Raw genomic sequence first — 18628 nt, 5'->3', positions numbered from 1 at the left:
TAAAAATCACTGGCTGCATCTTTTTGAAAATCACTGAGTTCTCACTGACATAATGCTCCCAGCAGGCACAAAGCTGTTGATCTATGGAATTCATGCTAATAGATTTCTACCAAACAGAAGATATGTCTGATGTCAGAAAGCTTTATATTATCAGTGGCTAAAATGCTGCTAATCATACAGTACTAAATTGCTTATGGTTTGATATTTGAGCTGATTAAAGACAGTTTAGAGAAATATGTCCAGTTGTTTTCTTGCAGAACAAAGGACCCATTTTCTATTGCTGGCAAAATTGGGTAAAAAGTAATCTGCAATCAGGAAGAGAAACAAGTCAGATATTTAACTAAACCATGGTCCAATGAGATAGTATGAGATGAAGAAATTTGCCCCTACCTCACACTCTCAGCATTAGTCAGTCAGTTCTTAGCTGCAGCCTCCTTTTCTAGTCAAAACTCTTGAGAACTGAGCTGCCCTCAGCTGTGCTCAATAGTGCCCCAGGACTAATGGAGTTGGCAATTGCCAAAACATGGGAGTAGGAATTGAGAGGATAATGTAATAGTTGCATGTTCTTTCCTCCTTCTGCTTGCCGTGAACAATATGCATTCAGCAAATCTAGAACATGCTGGTCAGTATCATTAAGCAGAGCAATATGGACAAAGTATTTCTTTCTGCTCATGGTAGATGTAGGAAAGAAAGATGAAGGAAGTTACAGCAGGGCTAGAAAAGTCATAGCTAAATTTAGCGACTGGCCCTTGACAGCGGGCAAGTTAAGCATGGTATCAGTGTGAGTCTGGCGCTTGACTTTATACATGCACAAATACTGAAAATTTGTAAAAGGAAAGCAAACATTAACAGAGGTGTTCTTTTGCATGTAGCACAGAAGTGCCAAGCAAATATCACAGCCGATCTTCCATTCCTCATGTATAGGTGTTTCTTAATGACTGTGGATAGTAGCCAGCATTTCACAGTTGAAGTAACTGTTACATCAGGGTTTGATCTTCTCCACTCTCGCAGACAATTCACATGGTGACACGTACTCCGTGCAAAGCAGCCTGGACTGTATCCCAAAGATTGCCACCCCCCACTGTATCATATTAAGGAACCTGTACAACTAAAAATAATTATGAATGCAAATTTGGTGAAAAGGAGTTTAATAGGGAAATTTCATGACTGCACTAGAGAAGTTGTGGTTTAGCACTAAGATAGGTCTGATTGCTTGAGCATGTGGGTGCTATGGTAACTCAGTTTCACCATTTGGAAGCACTTAAGCTCTAAACCACAGTATGCTGCACCCTCTTCCTTTTGAGTAGGGTTCTGTAGAAGAAAAACAGAAGTAAACAGCATGAGAGAAACCACAGAGCAACAAAGGCATCGTTAGGCGTAGTCGTACAAGTGGGTTACTGTAGTTAAAGTCCCCCTATGAAGACTTATTTAAACTGCAGTGCAATTGGTAGAAACACTGTCCTTCTGCCTGCAAATACACAATATTCCTGGATAATTATTTTATGTTTGCAAGAACTGTCTACACAGCAAAAAGTATTTGAATTGCTGCTTTTAGTGTTTGTTCTACTTCAGGTTTATGGTTTTGAGAAATCCTAGATATCGTTAGTAACAAATGTTGCTTCCACAAAAGTAGTATTTCTTGAGGGGAATTGCTGTTTTGGTTTTTTTTTTTCTCTGTGTTCTTATTTTTCTCTGGAAAAATTAAACTCTTAAATTTATTTTCTGTGATAAGAATCAGAAAATTCCTTTTTCTAAATGGTCAGAAATATTTCATTTGATTTCAGGTTAGCTGAGGAATAAAAAATCAGTATTTTTCTTGTGCTTTTTTTTATTCTTCACTTAAGACAAGCTCTGTATGTTAGCAGAAGTTATGCTTGGTTTTTGTTTTAGCTGATGAATGTTGTTTTAGCTGATGATTGTTGACAAACTGATGTTTGTATTTCCTCCTCTTTCCTGAGCCTGCAACATTATGTTCCTCCTTGTATCTGCCAGCTATAGAGTCTTCGTAATTCAATCTCTTTCTTCTGGCAGCTACCCTTGCACTTGATTGCTAGTTAATTTGATTTTTTTTTTTTGCTTTCTCCAGTGCAGTAAATGCTGCTTAATGCTTATAGTTGACACTGAGATTCAGGAGAGAGACAACTCCTGCCCTGGAGGATGGACAGCAAGGAGAGGGCCATAGATATTGGGAACCAAGAACAAGCATAAATTTCAAAGGTCTATTTTAATTAAAAAAAATATAATATCGCATCTTATCATATTTAGCTATAGTCTGGGTCTGTACTTATTCCTGAGATGTGATTTGCAGGAAGACTAGGCCTTCCATAATGTAATTCAAGCCTGAGCACTGGTATGTGTCTTAGGAATGAAAAAGCCTTTGGCTCCCCAGGTATATACTTTAACCAAAGTTTAAAAGTGGTACGAAAGAGTGACAGGATCAGGCTCTTAGGCAATGGTTGCAGTGTGTTAAGAAGCCACTGGGGGGGGCGCAATTATTAATGAATTTCTATAAAAGGTAACATTTTGAGAAATTGAAAGGGAAACTATTTTAATTACAGTTCTGGAGAGTTGGAACGAATGTTACATCCTGACACCAAAAAGAAACAATTGGCATTTCTTAAAGCATTTTAAATTTTCTGTTAAATTAAAATTTGCAGTTTCAAATTTTTATCCCTAAGTTCTGGTGAAAATAAATATTGTAACTATTGCCTGTGGGAACAGAAATTCCAATATTTATTTAGTTTTAATTCTCAGCTACTGTAAATGTATAGCATTCCTGATAGCTGTGGGAACAGAAATTCCAATATTTATTTAGTTTTAATTCTCAGCTACTGTAAATGTATAGCATTCCTGATTGCTGTAGGGCTATGAAGATTTTACCAATTAGATTATGGATTACTTTGAAGTGATTTCATGGCTGCATCTTCAATGACCAAAAGCATAGGCTTTTTTTTTTTTTAGGACCCTCTGAAATGTCCCAGTTACCTGAGAAGTTTCTACATATTAAAGTCAAATGAGTAATTTCCTTTTTGACTCAGAGCATGAAAAGTTTCACATGTCTTTAATATGACCTCTATATGGCATTCTTTTAATCAATTTTCAAAAAGCAGCAGTTTGTCCAGAAACTGGGACCAGTTTTGTTTTTTCCTTCCCCAGAGCTGGTGATAAAGAATTAAGTGTAATTCTGCAGTCTGTGATTATGAAAGCACTGCAGCGTACATGATCCTACCTATAAAATTTGAGGGGTCCTGTGTGGTATAGAATTACTCAGATGTTTAAGTGTTTGTTAGCCTGTTCATAGGTCTGCCCAGATTTATTTGTAAAGTAGGAATGGATCCGTTTATTTCATGTTTGCAGCAAAAATAAGCAGTAACATCTCTGTCCCTGATGCTCATTTACTTTAAGGTCTCTTTAGCTAGTTCTGGCAGCACAAGGGAGCCTTAAAGTAAGTGTGAATTACATCCCATCCTACTTGAAGTTTAAAAATAAATCAAAGCAGTGTGGCTGGCAGCATTTTGTAAGGCTCCTTGCCTTACTCACCCTTCACCTCCCACCAGAAACTGTTCTTTTTCTGCAATTTAGTATTGGCTTGCAGTGGAGCTGACTAATGTCTGTGCTGTTTGCTAGAAGACCCCCTCAAAGAGCTTTACTCCATCTGAACAAGTAGACCACATCCTGTTGCTTTCTGTGCAGATGTGAAGAGCCCTGACCCTGCTGAAGCAGTGCTGTTCAGCTGAAAAAAGAGGGAAGACAGAATCTGGACCTACACTAGCTGCTTTGTGTAAAGTGCTGCTCGGTGGGAGTTGCTGGGGTCTGTCCAATATGCTGAAGAGTGAAGAGATCCTGGGAAAAGGGCAGCATTTCTGCAGAATCACTAAACATTTTTCCTGGCAGAAAACCCCAGTTGCCACTGGTTTTGCAGACATGAGGCTGAGAGGAAGGATTACTTCCTCTGCTCACTCCCCAAGTCTGGCAAAGACACTCGGAGTGCAGCTGGATGTGAAGAGCCAGCTGGTATGGTACCACTCTAGATAAAACACCAAATGCATGACTAGCAAAAAGGCATCCTCCTTTCCACATTTCTCTATGCTGTGTGCATCAAGGAATGCAATGCTGCAGCAATCCTGTGCTCGGAGGGGAAAGCCTGAGCTTCTGGCATGCAAGTGTAGTCCCCTGCCCAGCCCAGCAGGAAATACAAAACTGGGTCCACTTGACTCCCGTGCAAATTAAGCAGCAGAATGGAGTTAAAAGGCATGTTCCCTGTCATCAGCTAATGTATTTTTGCTTGTATAAACGTGGTAATGTTTTTAGATTCTTAATCCAGATTCAACAGCACCTTCATTATATCAGCTAGAGTTTCCTTTAATAACACATGTGCACAGGAAATTTGTGCTGGTGCTTCCTTCTGCTCGAGAAGATCAGACCCTGAACTTCGTTGGAACACAGTGTCTTTTAACATATTCTAGATCTGAGCTGTCTTCTGTTGAGTTGGGAAGCATTTTCATCTTAGCCTGTCTTTCGTGAGAGGACAGCAGTGAGCAGTAACTTTTTACATATAGGCATGATCCTAGTTCACTTCCACAAGTGCAGTCACTACTACAGCAGCGATATAGCAGCTCCTGCACCTCCGAATGTGGCCTGTACAGTTTGCTGTCCTTGGGGTTTGAAGTGTTTGGCTTTTTTTGTGGCCTGGTTTCTTTCCTAGTTTTTTAATTTACTCTTCTTGTTGAACGTTGAAAGGTTTCTTCAAAATACAGTAGTCCCATATTTCATTCCCAGGGCCTATGTGTCTTTGAGCTTTTAGGAGAAAGGGTGATCAGCTCATACATTTTAGGTGTATTTTGTTGGCAGACTGTCATTCCATCAAAACCTTTTCTTTAACACAGCAGCTGCACTCTGTCTGCCAACAGGTAGCCAAAGAGGAAGGGGAATGAAAGTGATTAGCCAAGCTCCCATCTGCCTGTGGGTCGTGCAGGTTGAATCTTTTTGCGGGGTACCAGACTAAGGCCAGATCAACTCAAATACTACTGATGGGTTGTAAATCTTTTGGGTAAGTCAGCAAGAACAAACTGGTGGCCAAATCAAGAGAAGTGAAATGGAAACTTACAGAAATTCCTTCATTAGTAGGAACTTGGTGTACACTTTAATTCTGCCACTTGGGTTGTCTCAGCCTATCCTACACCTGTTATCTTAAAAATGTCTTATGGCTGGATGCAGTTTAAAATCTGAAAAAAGATTTGGGATAGTTCTGTTTAAACCCAAACCTATTTGCTTAGTTGTGTAATCATCAGACTTTCATACCACACAGCATGTTTTTTTGGGGTTGGACATCCTTATTAAATTGTAAAGATATTCTTAGATTTCAGCCTTCAAGATTCCAGAGTTATGTTTTAGAGTATAAACATGAGCAGACAGTTTTGACTTGGAGGTTAATTTTGTTAACCCGAGGTTAGCCCAGACATATTTGTTAGCTGTGGGACATTTGGGGAAAATAAATTAATTGTAGCAATGTGCCAATTAATATTGGAGTACCAGTCGGGTGTGTTGGGATTCTTCTTTATTTTCCTTCAGTTTACCTAGTGTCTCTCAAGAAGGTTATATGGCAAAATTTATCTGCTTTGCTGTTTGAGATTTTTTTTGTGTTCTGGTGCCACCTATCGAATTCTTTTCAACTGTGTCCAATTCTATTGCTATAATAAGTCATATAATACAATAAAACCATAGAAGAGGAGAAGACCTTTAAAATGCTCAGAAGAACATAAAACTGCCATGAAATACTGTTAAAATGCCAGTGCTTATTTGGAGGGAAAAAAAAGCAATCTAGGACTAATTATTTTCGAAACTCCTTTCTGCTCTAGTTGAACTGGTCTGAGCAGGGCAGACTAGATGATCTCTTGAGGTCGCTTTCAACCTATGACTGTGACTAACATTGAGCGTCTGTCATGAGTGAGCAATAAACCTCACGCTATATTTAAGCTAGTAGCATTATTCCTGACTTTACAAGGTAGAGGACGGGGAAAATGACTTTCTCAGGAATCTTAAGGAAGTGAATGAGGCAACCAGAAATAAAGCACTGTGACAAGCTTATAGTTCGCCTTTTGCTCATATTATTTTACTTCTCTTGGAAGAGACAATCTTGAAGTATATATGTTTGCATTAGAGATCAATAAATAGCTTGAAAAATATTTCTAAATGTTTCACTAATCTCTGAGCAGAGTTTCATTTAGGACTTTTTCTGCAACTCCTTTTATTCATTTCTTGGAAACAGTTATTTAAGTGAAAGTTGATCTGCGTAGATGCCCACAGAAAGTTAATCTTGGGCTTGAAGCGTATTTAATGTGCTGAACCAAAGTAAAATTTAGGAAGGAGGGTGAATAATTGATCCTTCAGCTGATAAGCCAGTTGAAGAAAGAAAAATCATATTATGGAGTTTAGAGCAACCAACTGCCACCTTTCAAATGCTGAACTTAAAAACATGAAGATACAGTGAAAATGAATTGCTCGTGGCAAATATGAATGAATATACATGTTATGTTTTCTAAGCTTCATTGGCAGTTTAGTATATAATTAGATTATACAATTGCTGTTAATAAATATTCTAGTCCTTACCAGAGATTTCAGATGCTGCAGATACATTGGTAGTTCAAAAGATCATCTATATTGTTGTTTCTTATCTGAAGCATCTGTCAGGTTAGGTTAACATTCTGTAGCTCTGAAAAGCATACGTGGTCCTGTGTTTCAATGGAGATACATAGATATAAATGAGTTAACATACTAGAGCTGTTAATATAGTAGCTTCTAAACCCATGTTATTTAGTATTTTGTCAGTCTACTACATTTTTTATGGATTATATTCTTACAATTAAGAGCAATTTTATTTTGAAAGTTTCTTGTGATTTCAGACAAACTACAGGCAGGCCCGTATCCTCACCTCATGGACTAGATTTTAGGCAATGCCATCCCAACCTCTGTAAAGAACGAAATAGCTAACTCTGTGTTACTGTTTTTAGATGAGCTTCATTTGACTTCTGTTGATACATTTTCTTTAAAATATCAGACTACTGGATTTTTCCAAATTTTAATTTCTAGGAAGAGATCTTGAATAATGTACAGTCCACAACAAATTCAACTGTTCACTAGAAAAGTACTTACAAGATTTTATTTTATTTTTTTACATTGATTTTTATATCATGGCTTATACACGTTTCATGACAGTTCTGAGCATAAAGAAATTGCTCACTCTCCACAGGCGTCTTTGTCATCACTGATCATGTTTTTTTAGTGGCTGTTGTTGGTCTTATGAACTGTCCATACGGGGTGCAGAATCCATGGTGGCTATTGAGCAGCCAACACATGTAATACTGATTGTCAGATCGATAAGGAGAAAATCTTTGGAGTCCTGGGAGATCTGTCTATATTGAGCTTCTGTGTCAGAGCAAAGCAACATGGTTTTGATGCTTGCACATGAACAGGGCAACAGAACATGTATCCTTCATAAGTATTGCAGTTTTTCACAAAACCCAAGATTTTTGCTTTAAAGGTGGAAGGAGTTTGTTTTCAAAAGAGTAGAGCTACAACATTTGTGAAGTACCATGTAGGGAAGCTGAAGTAACAGAGAAATTATAAACAGTGAAGTACTATCTGAAAAACACAGATGCTCCCCACCACCGAAAAAAGACAAATCAACCAAACAAAACCCCTCAACAAAACAAACAGGAAAGAAACATAGTGGGAAAGAAGTAGTAGAAAAAGGGAGAAAAGGAAGAGTCAAACAAGCAGATGGAAGTTTGTGAACAGTCACAACAAAGCATGTGTGAACAAGTGGCTTTGTTCCTTGATGGAAGCATAGCAGGCTGTGTTAGAGTGAGATGTCTTGAGGGAAGAGGCGTAGTTTTGGGATGGATTTCACAGAACCATAGGATGCTTTGGGTTGGAAGGGACCTTAAAGATCATCTCGTTCCAACCCCCCTGCCACAGGCAGGGACACCTTCAGCTAGACCAGGTTGCTCAAAGCCCCATTCAGCCTGGCCTTGAACACTGCCAGTGGTGGGGCATCCACAACTTGTCAGGGAAACCTACTCCAGTCCCTCACCACCTTCACAGTAAAGAACTTCTTCCTAATGTCTAATCTAAGTCAACCCTTTGTCAGCTTAAAATCATTCCCCTTGTCCTATCCCTACATGCCCTTGTAAAAAGCCCCTCTCCAGATTTCTTGTAGGCCCCCTTTAGGCACTGGAAGCTGTTCTAAGGTCTCCCCAGAGCCTTCTCTTCTCCAGGCTGAACAATCCCAGTTCTCTAAGCCTGTCTTCATAGGAGAGGTGCTCCAGCCCTCTGATCATCTTCATGGCCTTCCTGGGCTTGCTCCTACGGCTTCACATCCTTCTTATGTTTGGGGCCCCACAGCTGAACGCAGTACTCCAGGTGGAGTCTCACCAGAGTGGAGTAGAGGGTGAGAATCACCTCCCTCAACCTGCTGGTCATGCTCCTTTAGATGCAGCCCAGCATATGGTTACCTTTCTGGGCTTGAAGTGCACACAGCAGGTCATGTTGTTCTTACGAACCAACACCTCCAAGTCTTTCTCCCCAGGGTTGCTCTCAATCAGTTTTCTGCCCATCCTGTGTTTATACTTGGAGTTGCTCTGACCCAGGTGCAGGACCTTGCACTTGGCCTTGTTGAACTTCCTAAGGTTTGCACTGGTCTAGCTCTCAAGCCTGTCAAGGTTTCGTACGTCAAAGTGGACTTCAGGATTCTTATCTCAAAGTGGAAGCTTCTAATCCTCAAAATGAGTAAAGGATATAGTGCTGAGAACAAACTTGTGATGCCGGCCATTGCCATTCTTTTTTGTCTCTCTTGCAACAGAAATTTTACATTACACAAATACAAAATGCTTTGCACCAGAATTTCAAAGCAGAATGTAAAAATGGGGCTTGTTTTTATAGGTGTGAAAAGATCATATCTCCCAGCTCAAGTCAGGAGGTCATTTATAACCTGAGGATAAGAGTTATTTGGAGAGATGCTTAAATATTGGCAGGATGGTCCAGGAAGGGTGCAACCACTTAGAAATTAATATTAGGAAAGCTAATGGTTTTCAGAAATGCTGAGGATTGGCTTTCCAGCTCTTGTATAGTGAGGATCATAGACAGGTAGGATTTTTCTTGACAACAGAGCGTTGATATCTCTTCTTAGCAATAGTCATTCTTCATTCACTGAAAAGCTACCCCTATTTGTTGGTATTGCTTGTACTTGTATACATTGCTGTGTGATGATGCAAAAGATTTTGAGAGTTTTAGCTTTTGGTATTGCAAAATACATCAATAAACATGAAACATTTAACTATCCCCTGAAAATATTTCAGTATCTGTCCTAAAAAATGTGGTTCAGAGAAAGCTATACAAACCATTGGACTTTTTCTACTATAGATGAACTTCTCACTTACATGCATTGCTCACCTGGTGATATCTTTTCCCCACTGTGCAGCAGGAGACGAAAATCTGGCAAGCACCAGCTCACCCTCCCTTATGTCACCTCCACCTGCACACTCCACATCACTCTCACCTCCAGGCACCACTGAAGGTAATGGTGAATTCAGGACCATGGCACTGCTGCTTTCTCCTGTTTCAGCTGAACTGGCATCTACTTCTACAAGTATCATTTGTTAACTCCATTGCTGTGAAAGCAATCATCTGGTCATTTATGTTGTCTGGGGTCAGTTGTATTACAGCAAAATTTGTTAATGTGATGAGGACATATTTAGGTCTTTTTAATTTTAATTAAATCAAAGGTGGGGATTTGAAGCACATTCTTCAAAGAATTCAGGGTATAACATGCTGTTGTTGTGAGTTCATGTGTTCTTGTTGTTATGAGTTCATGGACACCCGTTCCCTTTGAGCTCTCAGATGAGCTTTTCATGCTGAGTTGTCACAGTGTCACTTTCTTGCAATTCATGCAGGCACCATAGCAGTGTCTGGTAATTATGGGAAGAGGGTATTTCCTGGGTCAAAACCACAAAACCACTCCAATCAGTTGGCTTTTTGCAAACTGTACATTACTTCGCCCCTTTCAGCTGGTGTTTTGAAACACCTGAAATCAGTGCATCCCCTACACGTTGCTAAAGGATGATCAAATCTCTTCCCCACAAAGGCATTCCAGACAAGTTGGTGGGAATTTGGAATAAGTGGTCTTGCAGACCTAACTGCAAGCCATGCTATTGCAATAAATCCAAGCAGTTGTATTGCACAGGCTGTGCAGGAACTGGAGAGGAATTTTAAATGTGTTCTTTTTTTTGCCAGTGCTGGAGAGGGAAATATAATTCAGAGAGCATCTGCTTGCAGTGAGCTACTCACCTTCATACATTTGCTCACCTGATGGTATCCTTTTCCCCACTGTGCAGCAGGAAATGAAAAACTGGCAAACACCAGCTTTCCCTTCCTTACGTCACTTCCACCTGCACGCTCCACATCACTCTCACCTCCAGGCACCACTGAAGGTAATGGTGAATTCGGGACCATGGCACTGCTGCTATTCTCCTGTTTCAGCTGAACTGGCATCAAGTGCAGCCTTCCTGATGCTGCCTCTACCCCTCAGGCTGCACAGCACAGAGTCCTGGCTCAAGAAAAAGTGATTTTTAATGTGGACAGTATCAGTCCACATATATCATATGTTCAATATTTTGGGGGTCTGGTTGTTGCTACATGCCACTAAATATTACTTAGGAATGTGTAATTCCCTGGGAAAAACTCAGTTGGCTGTTGGGAGGAAGGAATGTTTCTTTTTATAGTTTTGGCATATGATTGTGTTTAATTCCTTGAAAGTTTAATTTACAATTTCTCTCTCTCTTTCTCTTTTAAAGGAGATGAGTCAGCAGTGACTACGCCTGGTAAGAAACTTTTCATTTACATGACAGAACTGCATTGGTGTTTTTTACTGATAATTTCTTCTTTCCTTTTCCTGCACACAGTTATCTCACAGAATATGTCATCCCTTTTCATTCAGCCCAATAAGTTGAAATATGCTGTCTTTAGAGGCAAGAATATCAGACCAGTCTAGTTTACAGTCATGAATTTGAGTATGCTTTAAAACACAGCAAGAAAGAGGTGTAGTGAGCACCAAAAAGGGTTATACTTGCTGGATGTTCAGCTGACGCCTGTTGGACCTCCTAACACCTTGAGCATTTGGTGTGCTTGTGTCTTTGCTTGCAAACAGATTCACAGTGCCTCAGTATGGGAGTGCTCCAGCACAGCAGTCCTGTGTTGTGTGCAGCTTTGTGTCCCTCCTTGAGCAGGCAGCCTCTGAAGCATTAATGAAACTGCTGTAACTCTCACCACAGGTTTCTCTCCTGCAGACAGCACATACCTCATCACGCACGCAGGCTCCATCCCTGGCATGGCACTCAGCAACCCACCACACAGCAGCACTACTTCCCTCACCACACACACTCCCACTGCCTTCGAGAATGCTGCATCAGGTTTGATGTCTTCCTTTAGATGCCACTCACTGCTCTCTAAACCGTAGGGGAAAACTGAGTAATTCAGCCTCAGGGAAGCCTTTTCCAGCATTTGGTTCATCGAATAGAAAAGGTATCTGCAATTTGGCAAAGTTGCAATACCAGAATTATTTCCATGATCTGGTATCTGATAGCCAAGTCTTGTAGTCATCACAGTACTAGCAAAACTCCAGCTGCTGTCGACGAGGCTGTTGTCAAAGCAAGAGCAATAGGAATGGACCTAAAAGAGAATACAGAAACCTGTCAGTGATTTATAAACAGGAATATGAATACTGATATATAGTGAGTAATGTAGTGTGCAAGTTGTGTAATCTGGCAAATGGAGACTAATGGAGTGCTTGTTTCTGAAAGAGCACAAGGACTGTTCATGATTGCGTTTTACTATAAGAATATAGCAAAATGTTACATGTTTTCCCAGTTCACAATTATTAACGCTATTTTTATGTTGATTCTATCTGAATTATGCCTAAATAAAGAAAAAAAAAGTCTGCTTATACATTGCAAAATTCATTAATAAGTGGTATATTCCTAAAAAATTGCTGCTATTTAAATACTTATTCTCTGGTTTATTTGATATATTAACATGATTTTTCTTTCAGCACTCTTCTCTAAATTACAAAAATCTTGGGAAGGAAAAAAAATAATCAGAGAAGGGGTGTAGTATAAGATGTTTCCGATGACACAGCCATATGAAATAATGAATTTAATTTTTTAATGCTGATATGTTTTTTATTTCCTTACAGATGATTACAATTCAACATCCTTGCACAGCACCATCTCACCAGTCAGCATGCCAGCAAACACTGGGATCATCCCCACTTACACAATAGGTGACAAACTTGCACACAGTTATCACAATTATGATGCTGCAAGCACAAAAAATGTGCTAGAATGAAGGAATTCATACAAATTAGGCATACAACTGCATTAAACTTAAGGAATTTTTAGAAATCTTATTAATAGTTTATGAGCAGCGTTAAAGATCTCAGATTTGCTACTTGTCAAGCAAGTGAAAAATAGAAATTATTTCCACACAGTGGCATAGCACAAGGGTAAAACTGTCAATTACTGCATCAGTACTTCTCTTGATATTCACAGAAATTTGCCCAAGCAGCAAAAATGTATGAAGACATCCAAGATCTATGTGTGTCTCTGTTTTCTGGTGGCATCCCTTTTGTTTCACTCAGCATTAACATTTTCTTGGGATCTAATATTGCAAAGACACACATTATCACTGCAGTTGGGCTGTTAGGAATTACTCAGGCCAGTAAAATATATGTGCGTGCTTGAGCAAAGTACATCCAGGGCTTGGACTCTTACCATCCTTGTAACTACCCTTCAGGTAGCTTATAGAGTTCTGTCAGGTCTTTGACTGAACTTAACTTTTACATGTGGGTCTTCTGCCCCTAATCATCTTGGTAAATCTCCACTGGACCCTCTCAGCTTATCCACTGTTTAGGGGCACTACTCAGCCCGATGACCCCCAGCCTGGAGGGATACAAATCTAGGGCCTATCTTTTTTGAAAAAAATTACATTGTCGGTCTCTTTTGGTAATACTTGTACCTTAGCATATTTTCAGTATTTGTTTTAGGATGATGTTCTTTGCTCAAGCATCCATACATATTTTCTAAATACCAGCTCATAATTTCTTTTGAGTATTTTGATGTAAAACTATTTGTAAAACAATCTGTACTGTTGCAGAAATCTCTTTCCAAAGAGTATGAAAAGTAGGTTAATTTTGTTTCTTTAGTGACATTGGATACTGTTCAGTTAGCCGTTCCACAGCATATGTATCCTGGGAAACTGCTATCACTTATCACTATAAGAATGTGTGATTTTGGAATTTTCTTCTGTAACTTTGTATGCAGAAATGTTATTAATAGCCAGTTTAATTTGTAGTCAGTTATGTCACTGGAAAATGATGAAAGACACATGATGCCTGAAGTAACTAATTAAAAAATGGGGTTATATGTAGCTGATGTTTTCTTCCCTTTTTCAAATGTGAGTGGAGTGCTAAATATAATTACTTGTATTGAATACATTGAATGAAGTTTTGGGCAGTATGAGCCACCCTCATCTAATGCTCTGTGAAAAAAACCATCAAGCCTCCTGAGCTACACCTTCATTTTATTTTCTTTCCTTATAGAAGCTCCCGTAGTGACAACAGAAGAACCTTGTGGTAAGAACCAAACTACTTATTTTTCTTCAGTCTTCAAACGTGACCAAATCAGTAAACTCAAACACAAAGAGTTGATCAGTAAAACTGATCAGTTAGCATCTCTTATTATTTATTAATCTGATTCAGTAAGATTAATGTTATTAACCTTTCTGGTCTTCTAATCTCCATTTACAGTTCTGTTAAATTTCCCTGCACTAGGCTGTTGATATCAGGGCTGCAGAAGAGATCTGCCTTCATTCCATTCTCTAAGTTTTACCCATCATACTGATAATCACATGCTGCAATCTGCAATTCATAACTAATATAAAACTAAAGTTTGGATATTGTTTTTTATCTCTTCAGAGTTAGAGACCTCTCCTTTCTTTTTTTCAGGAATAGACTCTAGCCATTATTTACTAGGTGGTTATGAAATGCTTCCAGTAAGAAAACTTGAAATTTCTGTTCAAACAAATTATTCAAAGTGTCAAAAAAAAGTATTTAACTTTGAACTGACATTTTAAATTGAAACAAATCTGTTTCTGGAATGTTCATCTTTTTAATTTTTTAGTTTTTCTAACTGAAAAATTATTTAAAAGAACATTTTCTGAAGGAAATGTTCTGTTTTGACTAAACAGTTTTTTAAAGTAAAAAATAAATAAAAAGTTAAAATAAAGAATAAGAGGCATTTAATTTAGCTGTATTTTCTTATTCTTAAAACACATATGGTGCTTGGGGTGCCATGAAACATTTAATGGTTCTTAAAAATTGTCATAAAATCATTGTTTACTATTTTATCTTTTTCTTTTTAGATGATGGTATTGGCTACAGCATAAAAAGTATAAAAGACAAGAATAACATGGCTGAAGTTACACTGATAAATCTCAGAAAAAACAGAGAATATGTAATTTTGGAGGCTAACAAGAACTTCAGTGTGGATTCCAGCAGCTATACGATAGAACTTCAGAGATGCATAAGATACACAGTTAGAGTTAAAAATTGTGCTGACTTATATTTTTCTGTTCCACCTGGTAGGTGCAGAAGGGGTTTGGCAGTTTTGGGGGTTTTTTTGACATGCAGCCATCCAACTTTCCTGGATTTCTGTCCTTTTGTGTCTCTCTTCAGAGACTTAGACAGGTTTTCATATTTTGTGCTTGGTTTGTAAGATATTTTGAAGTTGCATCTTAAAACCCTTTAGTATTTTCTTAAAGTAGGATGTAAAAAACCTGTAATTTTCTCATTGTAAAGGAAAAAAGGGATCTACGTTGCCCATATGCAGCATGGTTAGCTATAGCAAGATGAGCCAGCACTTGAAAGCTGCTATTTACGCTGGATATTATGTTCACCAAAAAGATTGTTGGATTCAAAGTTTCATTTATTATTTGAATGCCAGCAGTGTCTCTATCTCCTGTAGGCTTTTTTTTTTCTTTACTTTCGATTTTCTGTTAAATTCTTTGTATGTTATTCTGTGCCAATTTTATCTTCGTATTGCAGAACAAGTCAACAAATACAAAAGAACAAATTGCTATTTAAAGAGTCAATATAGTCAGTGTAACAGTGGCATATAATGTTAATCCTTTTCAGACATTATCGAGAATCCTTTCACAGTTGAGGATCAAACCAACACATCTGTAAAGTTATGTTGGGAAAAGCCACTTGACTGCTCAGCTAATGTGACCGTTAGCTGCAAAGGTAAGACATATCTAAGATATTCTAAACGTTATTTGTTTATTTATTTCTTTATTTTTAACCACAATGTTGATGATGTCTTTTGATGAGAGACTGGCAGGTTTGAATTAATTGCGCCAGTTTGAGAGGAAGGGCTGTTCAGAATTTCTGGGATAACCAGGCTGGGGACTGCTGTCCCCACACACTGCAGATCAGGGGAAAGTTCAAACCCAGAGAGCTCATTTCCTGAGTTTACTGGCTTCACAAATTGCAGACTTGTGGACATTTTGAGGTCCTGCTTGATGATCTGAAGGGGAGCTGAGAATTTGGAAATCCCGCAATATGTGGGTCTGCTGTGAGCCGATCCATTGCAAACTACCTGGGCAGCTCGCTCTGCAGGCTCCTGGATGGTGAAAGGCCAGGCTGTCTGCTCTTGGAGCCAGCCAGTGGGAGGAGACACTGGCTCAAAGGCAGCTAGTGTGGTAGGGAAGATATGAATGTTGGATGTCCTCATATGTCCCAGAAAAATGTGTGATGAATGTCCAGGCCTGGAGGTTTCATGTTTCAGGGAGCTGAAGAGCTAAGAAGCCACTCCAGGATTCTACAAACTCCCATGAAATGTTTTGATTTCTGTGGAAAAATTGTTTTCTTAGAAAGTCAGATCATGTGACCTTTGCTGATAAGAAATAAAGATCTATGTATAAAAGAACCCATACCCTAGTCACTGGATTAGGTTGTACACTTTTCTGTTTGGAATATTATGACAGTTTATTAAAAATGGTATTGAATAACTATTGTAGACAAATCCCAGTTAAAATGTTAGAATGTACTCTTGGAGTTGTGAAAAATATTGGTAAAATTCTTTTTGTGTCTACAGATTTACTAGTCTTTACAGAATTAGATCAATCTTGTAAAGAACTGAATAATTTATCAGCCAACTCTGAGTACAACTGCACTGGTACCATACGTTTTTTTGAAAAGAAGGTTGTCGACCAAGAGTTCATCATAACAACAGACTATGGTGGTAAGTGTAATGCTTATTTTTGCTTTATGTTCCACATATTTCTAGAAACCCTACTACAAATCCCACTATCCGTGTTTCCTGGGGTTGAAGATATATTTTGAGCAGCGTGTTCAGCCATTCTCTGGTTCTGCTGCAGCTCTTCCTGCCTGGTACCCTGCTCTTGTGGCTGTTCTTTGACTGAAATCCCTCTCGAGCCCCAGTCGCAGTCTTCCATTTTGATGCCTTCCTCTCCTTCTTTCAGAGATTGTGATTTATTTTTGAGGATGAGAGCATGACTGAATATAAGCAAGTTTGACTTGAATGCAGACAGAAAAAAAAGGTTCAGGCCTAGTCAAAAACAAGTGTTAAATTCTTGATTTGAAGAAAAATGTGATAGAACAATTGCAAAGAATGTTTTCATGTGTTTTTCCAAAACATTGTCCTTGGAAATAGCTTAGTTTTGAGGTTTGTTTTTTTTGGTTTTTTGGGATTTTTTTATTTGGTTGGTTTTTGGGTGGTTTTTTTTTGTAAATTAAAAAGGAAATCAACATAAATCAAGTAAAACCAATTTATAATATTTGGAAATGCTGGAAAAAAATAGTAATATGTAATATTGCTGTATTCACCTTGTCCTAAATTAATTAAATTTATGAAATTACTCTAATATGATGCTTTTACATATACTCAGCTTATACTTACGTATAATTTCTTTGAATGAAATAGACTACAAAAAATATTACATGATGTTGGTATCTTGTTTTAGTATTCAATGAAATTTAATTAAAGTAGGTAAAAACAGGAATATTTTGCATTTTCATTCAAACATTTCCTTCCTTCCCCATTATTTTTCTTTTACAACAGCTCCAGAAGCACCAGAAAACCTTACAGTAGTTTCTGATGCCAGAAATGTATGGGTTACATGGAAGAAACCTAGTGACATTTCAAAGGGTCCTATAGATGGTTATATAGTGACATGCAATGACAAAGGTAAGCATAGACCCCTTCAGTATTGAATAATTCAGTGCATGTTTTAATATTTACAGAGCACTAAGCATGATGCACTGTCATTCCATTTTGGAATCTCTTCAAACTGTGCTTTTTTTTTTGGTACAAACATTTTTTTTTCCTTCAAGATTATTGCAATTCAACCCTGTGGCTATTCAGTTTACCATTTCAGGACACAATTCTGTCACCATTCAGTTCTCATGGTTCTTGTATTAAGAATAAGTTGTTATAAGATCATCAGCGGCCTGATTAGTTTGTAGCATGGTGCTCTCTGTCTCAGAAAAAGCTGCTATTGCTGGTTAATATATTCTCTGAGAAGACAGTGACCTGCCTTCTGTGTAACAACTATGTATGTAAAAGTTGGGTCCCAAGTATGGCAGTTAACATTAACATGTTTAGACAGGTAAAGCCAGGTTGTTGTCTTCTACTAAACGGTCACTCCCTTCAGATATGCTGGATTAGGCCACCTTGCATCTAGATGGATAAGTTTGTATCCATTATACTGGGACCATGTTTTCCAGGTGTGAGCTTTTCTTCAAAACAAGACTGAAAAATGATGTTTTAAAAATGAAGAGCCTGATATATGATTTCAGGAAATATATGTCAGGTTTAAGCCAGTCCCGAGTTCATTCATTCTTTCTGTTAACATACTACATGTTTTGTAAAGGTAGACTGCCACAGAAACCAAACGCTGTCATGTTCCAATGCTTCCCAGATATAAATCTCTTCCATTCTCCATGCCCTGAATTTGACCACTCCCCAAAAGGGTGGCAGCTCCATGCACTAGTTTCTGTGGTTGGTCTGGTTTGGCCAGTGTAGGAGACCAGGGTAGTATGATGGGGTGCAGGGACATCACACCTGAAGCAGCAAGAAGGAAATATGGAAAGACCATTGCTTTCCAATTCCCCAAGCCACCAAAGCCCCAGACTTGCTCAGCGTAAAGAGTGACTTTTGACATCTGTCTATGAACCCCTTCCTAAGCTGAACACAGACAAAAGTATCAGTGTCTCTTTATCAATCTGTTTTATGCTAGTTTTTAATTACAGCCATTTAAATGACATACTGAGAAAGTAAAAAAAAAAGAAAAAAAAAAGAAAAAGACAAAACAAAAAATACAAAAGGAAAAAAACCCATCAACTTTCTACCTTTTTGATTGGGGAGTGTATTTTTCCTCTTCCTGAGCTTTCACTTAGCATTAGTAAGGGAGACAAACTAACTAAATACAAGGGAATTAAAATAGAAGTACACATGCTAGTGGTTTCAGGTGCTTCTAATGAAGTATAAGAGTTCCT

The 18628-nt window shown here is 38.4% G+C and overlaps 1 protein-coding gene across 13 annotated transcripts in view; it reads left to right on the top strand.

Annotated features, from left to right (window-relative positions):
- The window catches only part of PTPRC (protein tyrosine phosphatase receptor type C), a 95703-nt gene that overhangs the window by 58407 nt on the left and 18668 nt on the right, over nucleotides 1–18628 (top strand). For 4 of the 13 annotated variants that reach the window (XM_030493725.1, XM_030493724.1, XM_030493723.1 and 1 more), the window contains 9 exons: nucleotides 9479–9574; nucleotides 10392–10487; nucleotides 10851–10877; nucleotides 12248–12334; nucleotides 13652–13684; nucleotides 14473–14691; nucleotides 15245–15352; nucleotides 16206–16352; nucleotides 17193–17318. In XM_030493725.1, coding sequence (XP_030349585.1) covers nucleotides 9479–9574; nucleotides 10392–10487; nucleotides 10851–10877; nucleotides 12248–12334; nucleotides 13652–13684; nucleotides 14473–14691; nucleotides 15245–15352; nucleotides 16206–16352; nucleotides 17193–17318 — 939 coding nt within the window. Of the gene's footprint in view, nucleotides 1–9478; nucleotides 9575–10391; nucleotides 10488–10850; nucleotides 10878–11327; nucleotides 11466–12247; nucleotides 12335–13651; nucleotides 13685–14472; nucleotides 14692–15244; nucleotides 15353–16205; nucleotides 16353–17192; nucleotides 17319–18628 lie in introns of all 13 variants that reach the window. The other 9 variants (XM_030493733.1, XM_030493734.1, XM_030493736.1 and 6 more) reach the window with 8 other exon arrangements.

This window comes from Strigops habroptila, chromosome 8, assembly GCF_004027225.2.
Source record: "Strigops habroptila isolate Jane chromosome 8, bStrHab1.2.pri, whole genome shotgun sequence".
In the NCBI taxonomy this organism is placed as follows: Eukaryota; Metazoa; Chordata; class Aves; order Psittaciformes; family Psittacidae; genus Strigops; species Strigops habroptila.
Note: the sequence above shows the minus strand (reverse complement) of the source record. Positions and strands in the feature narration are given on the sequence as shown.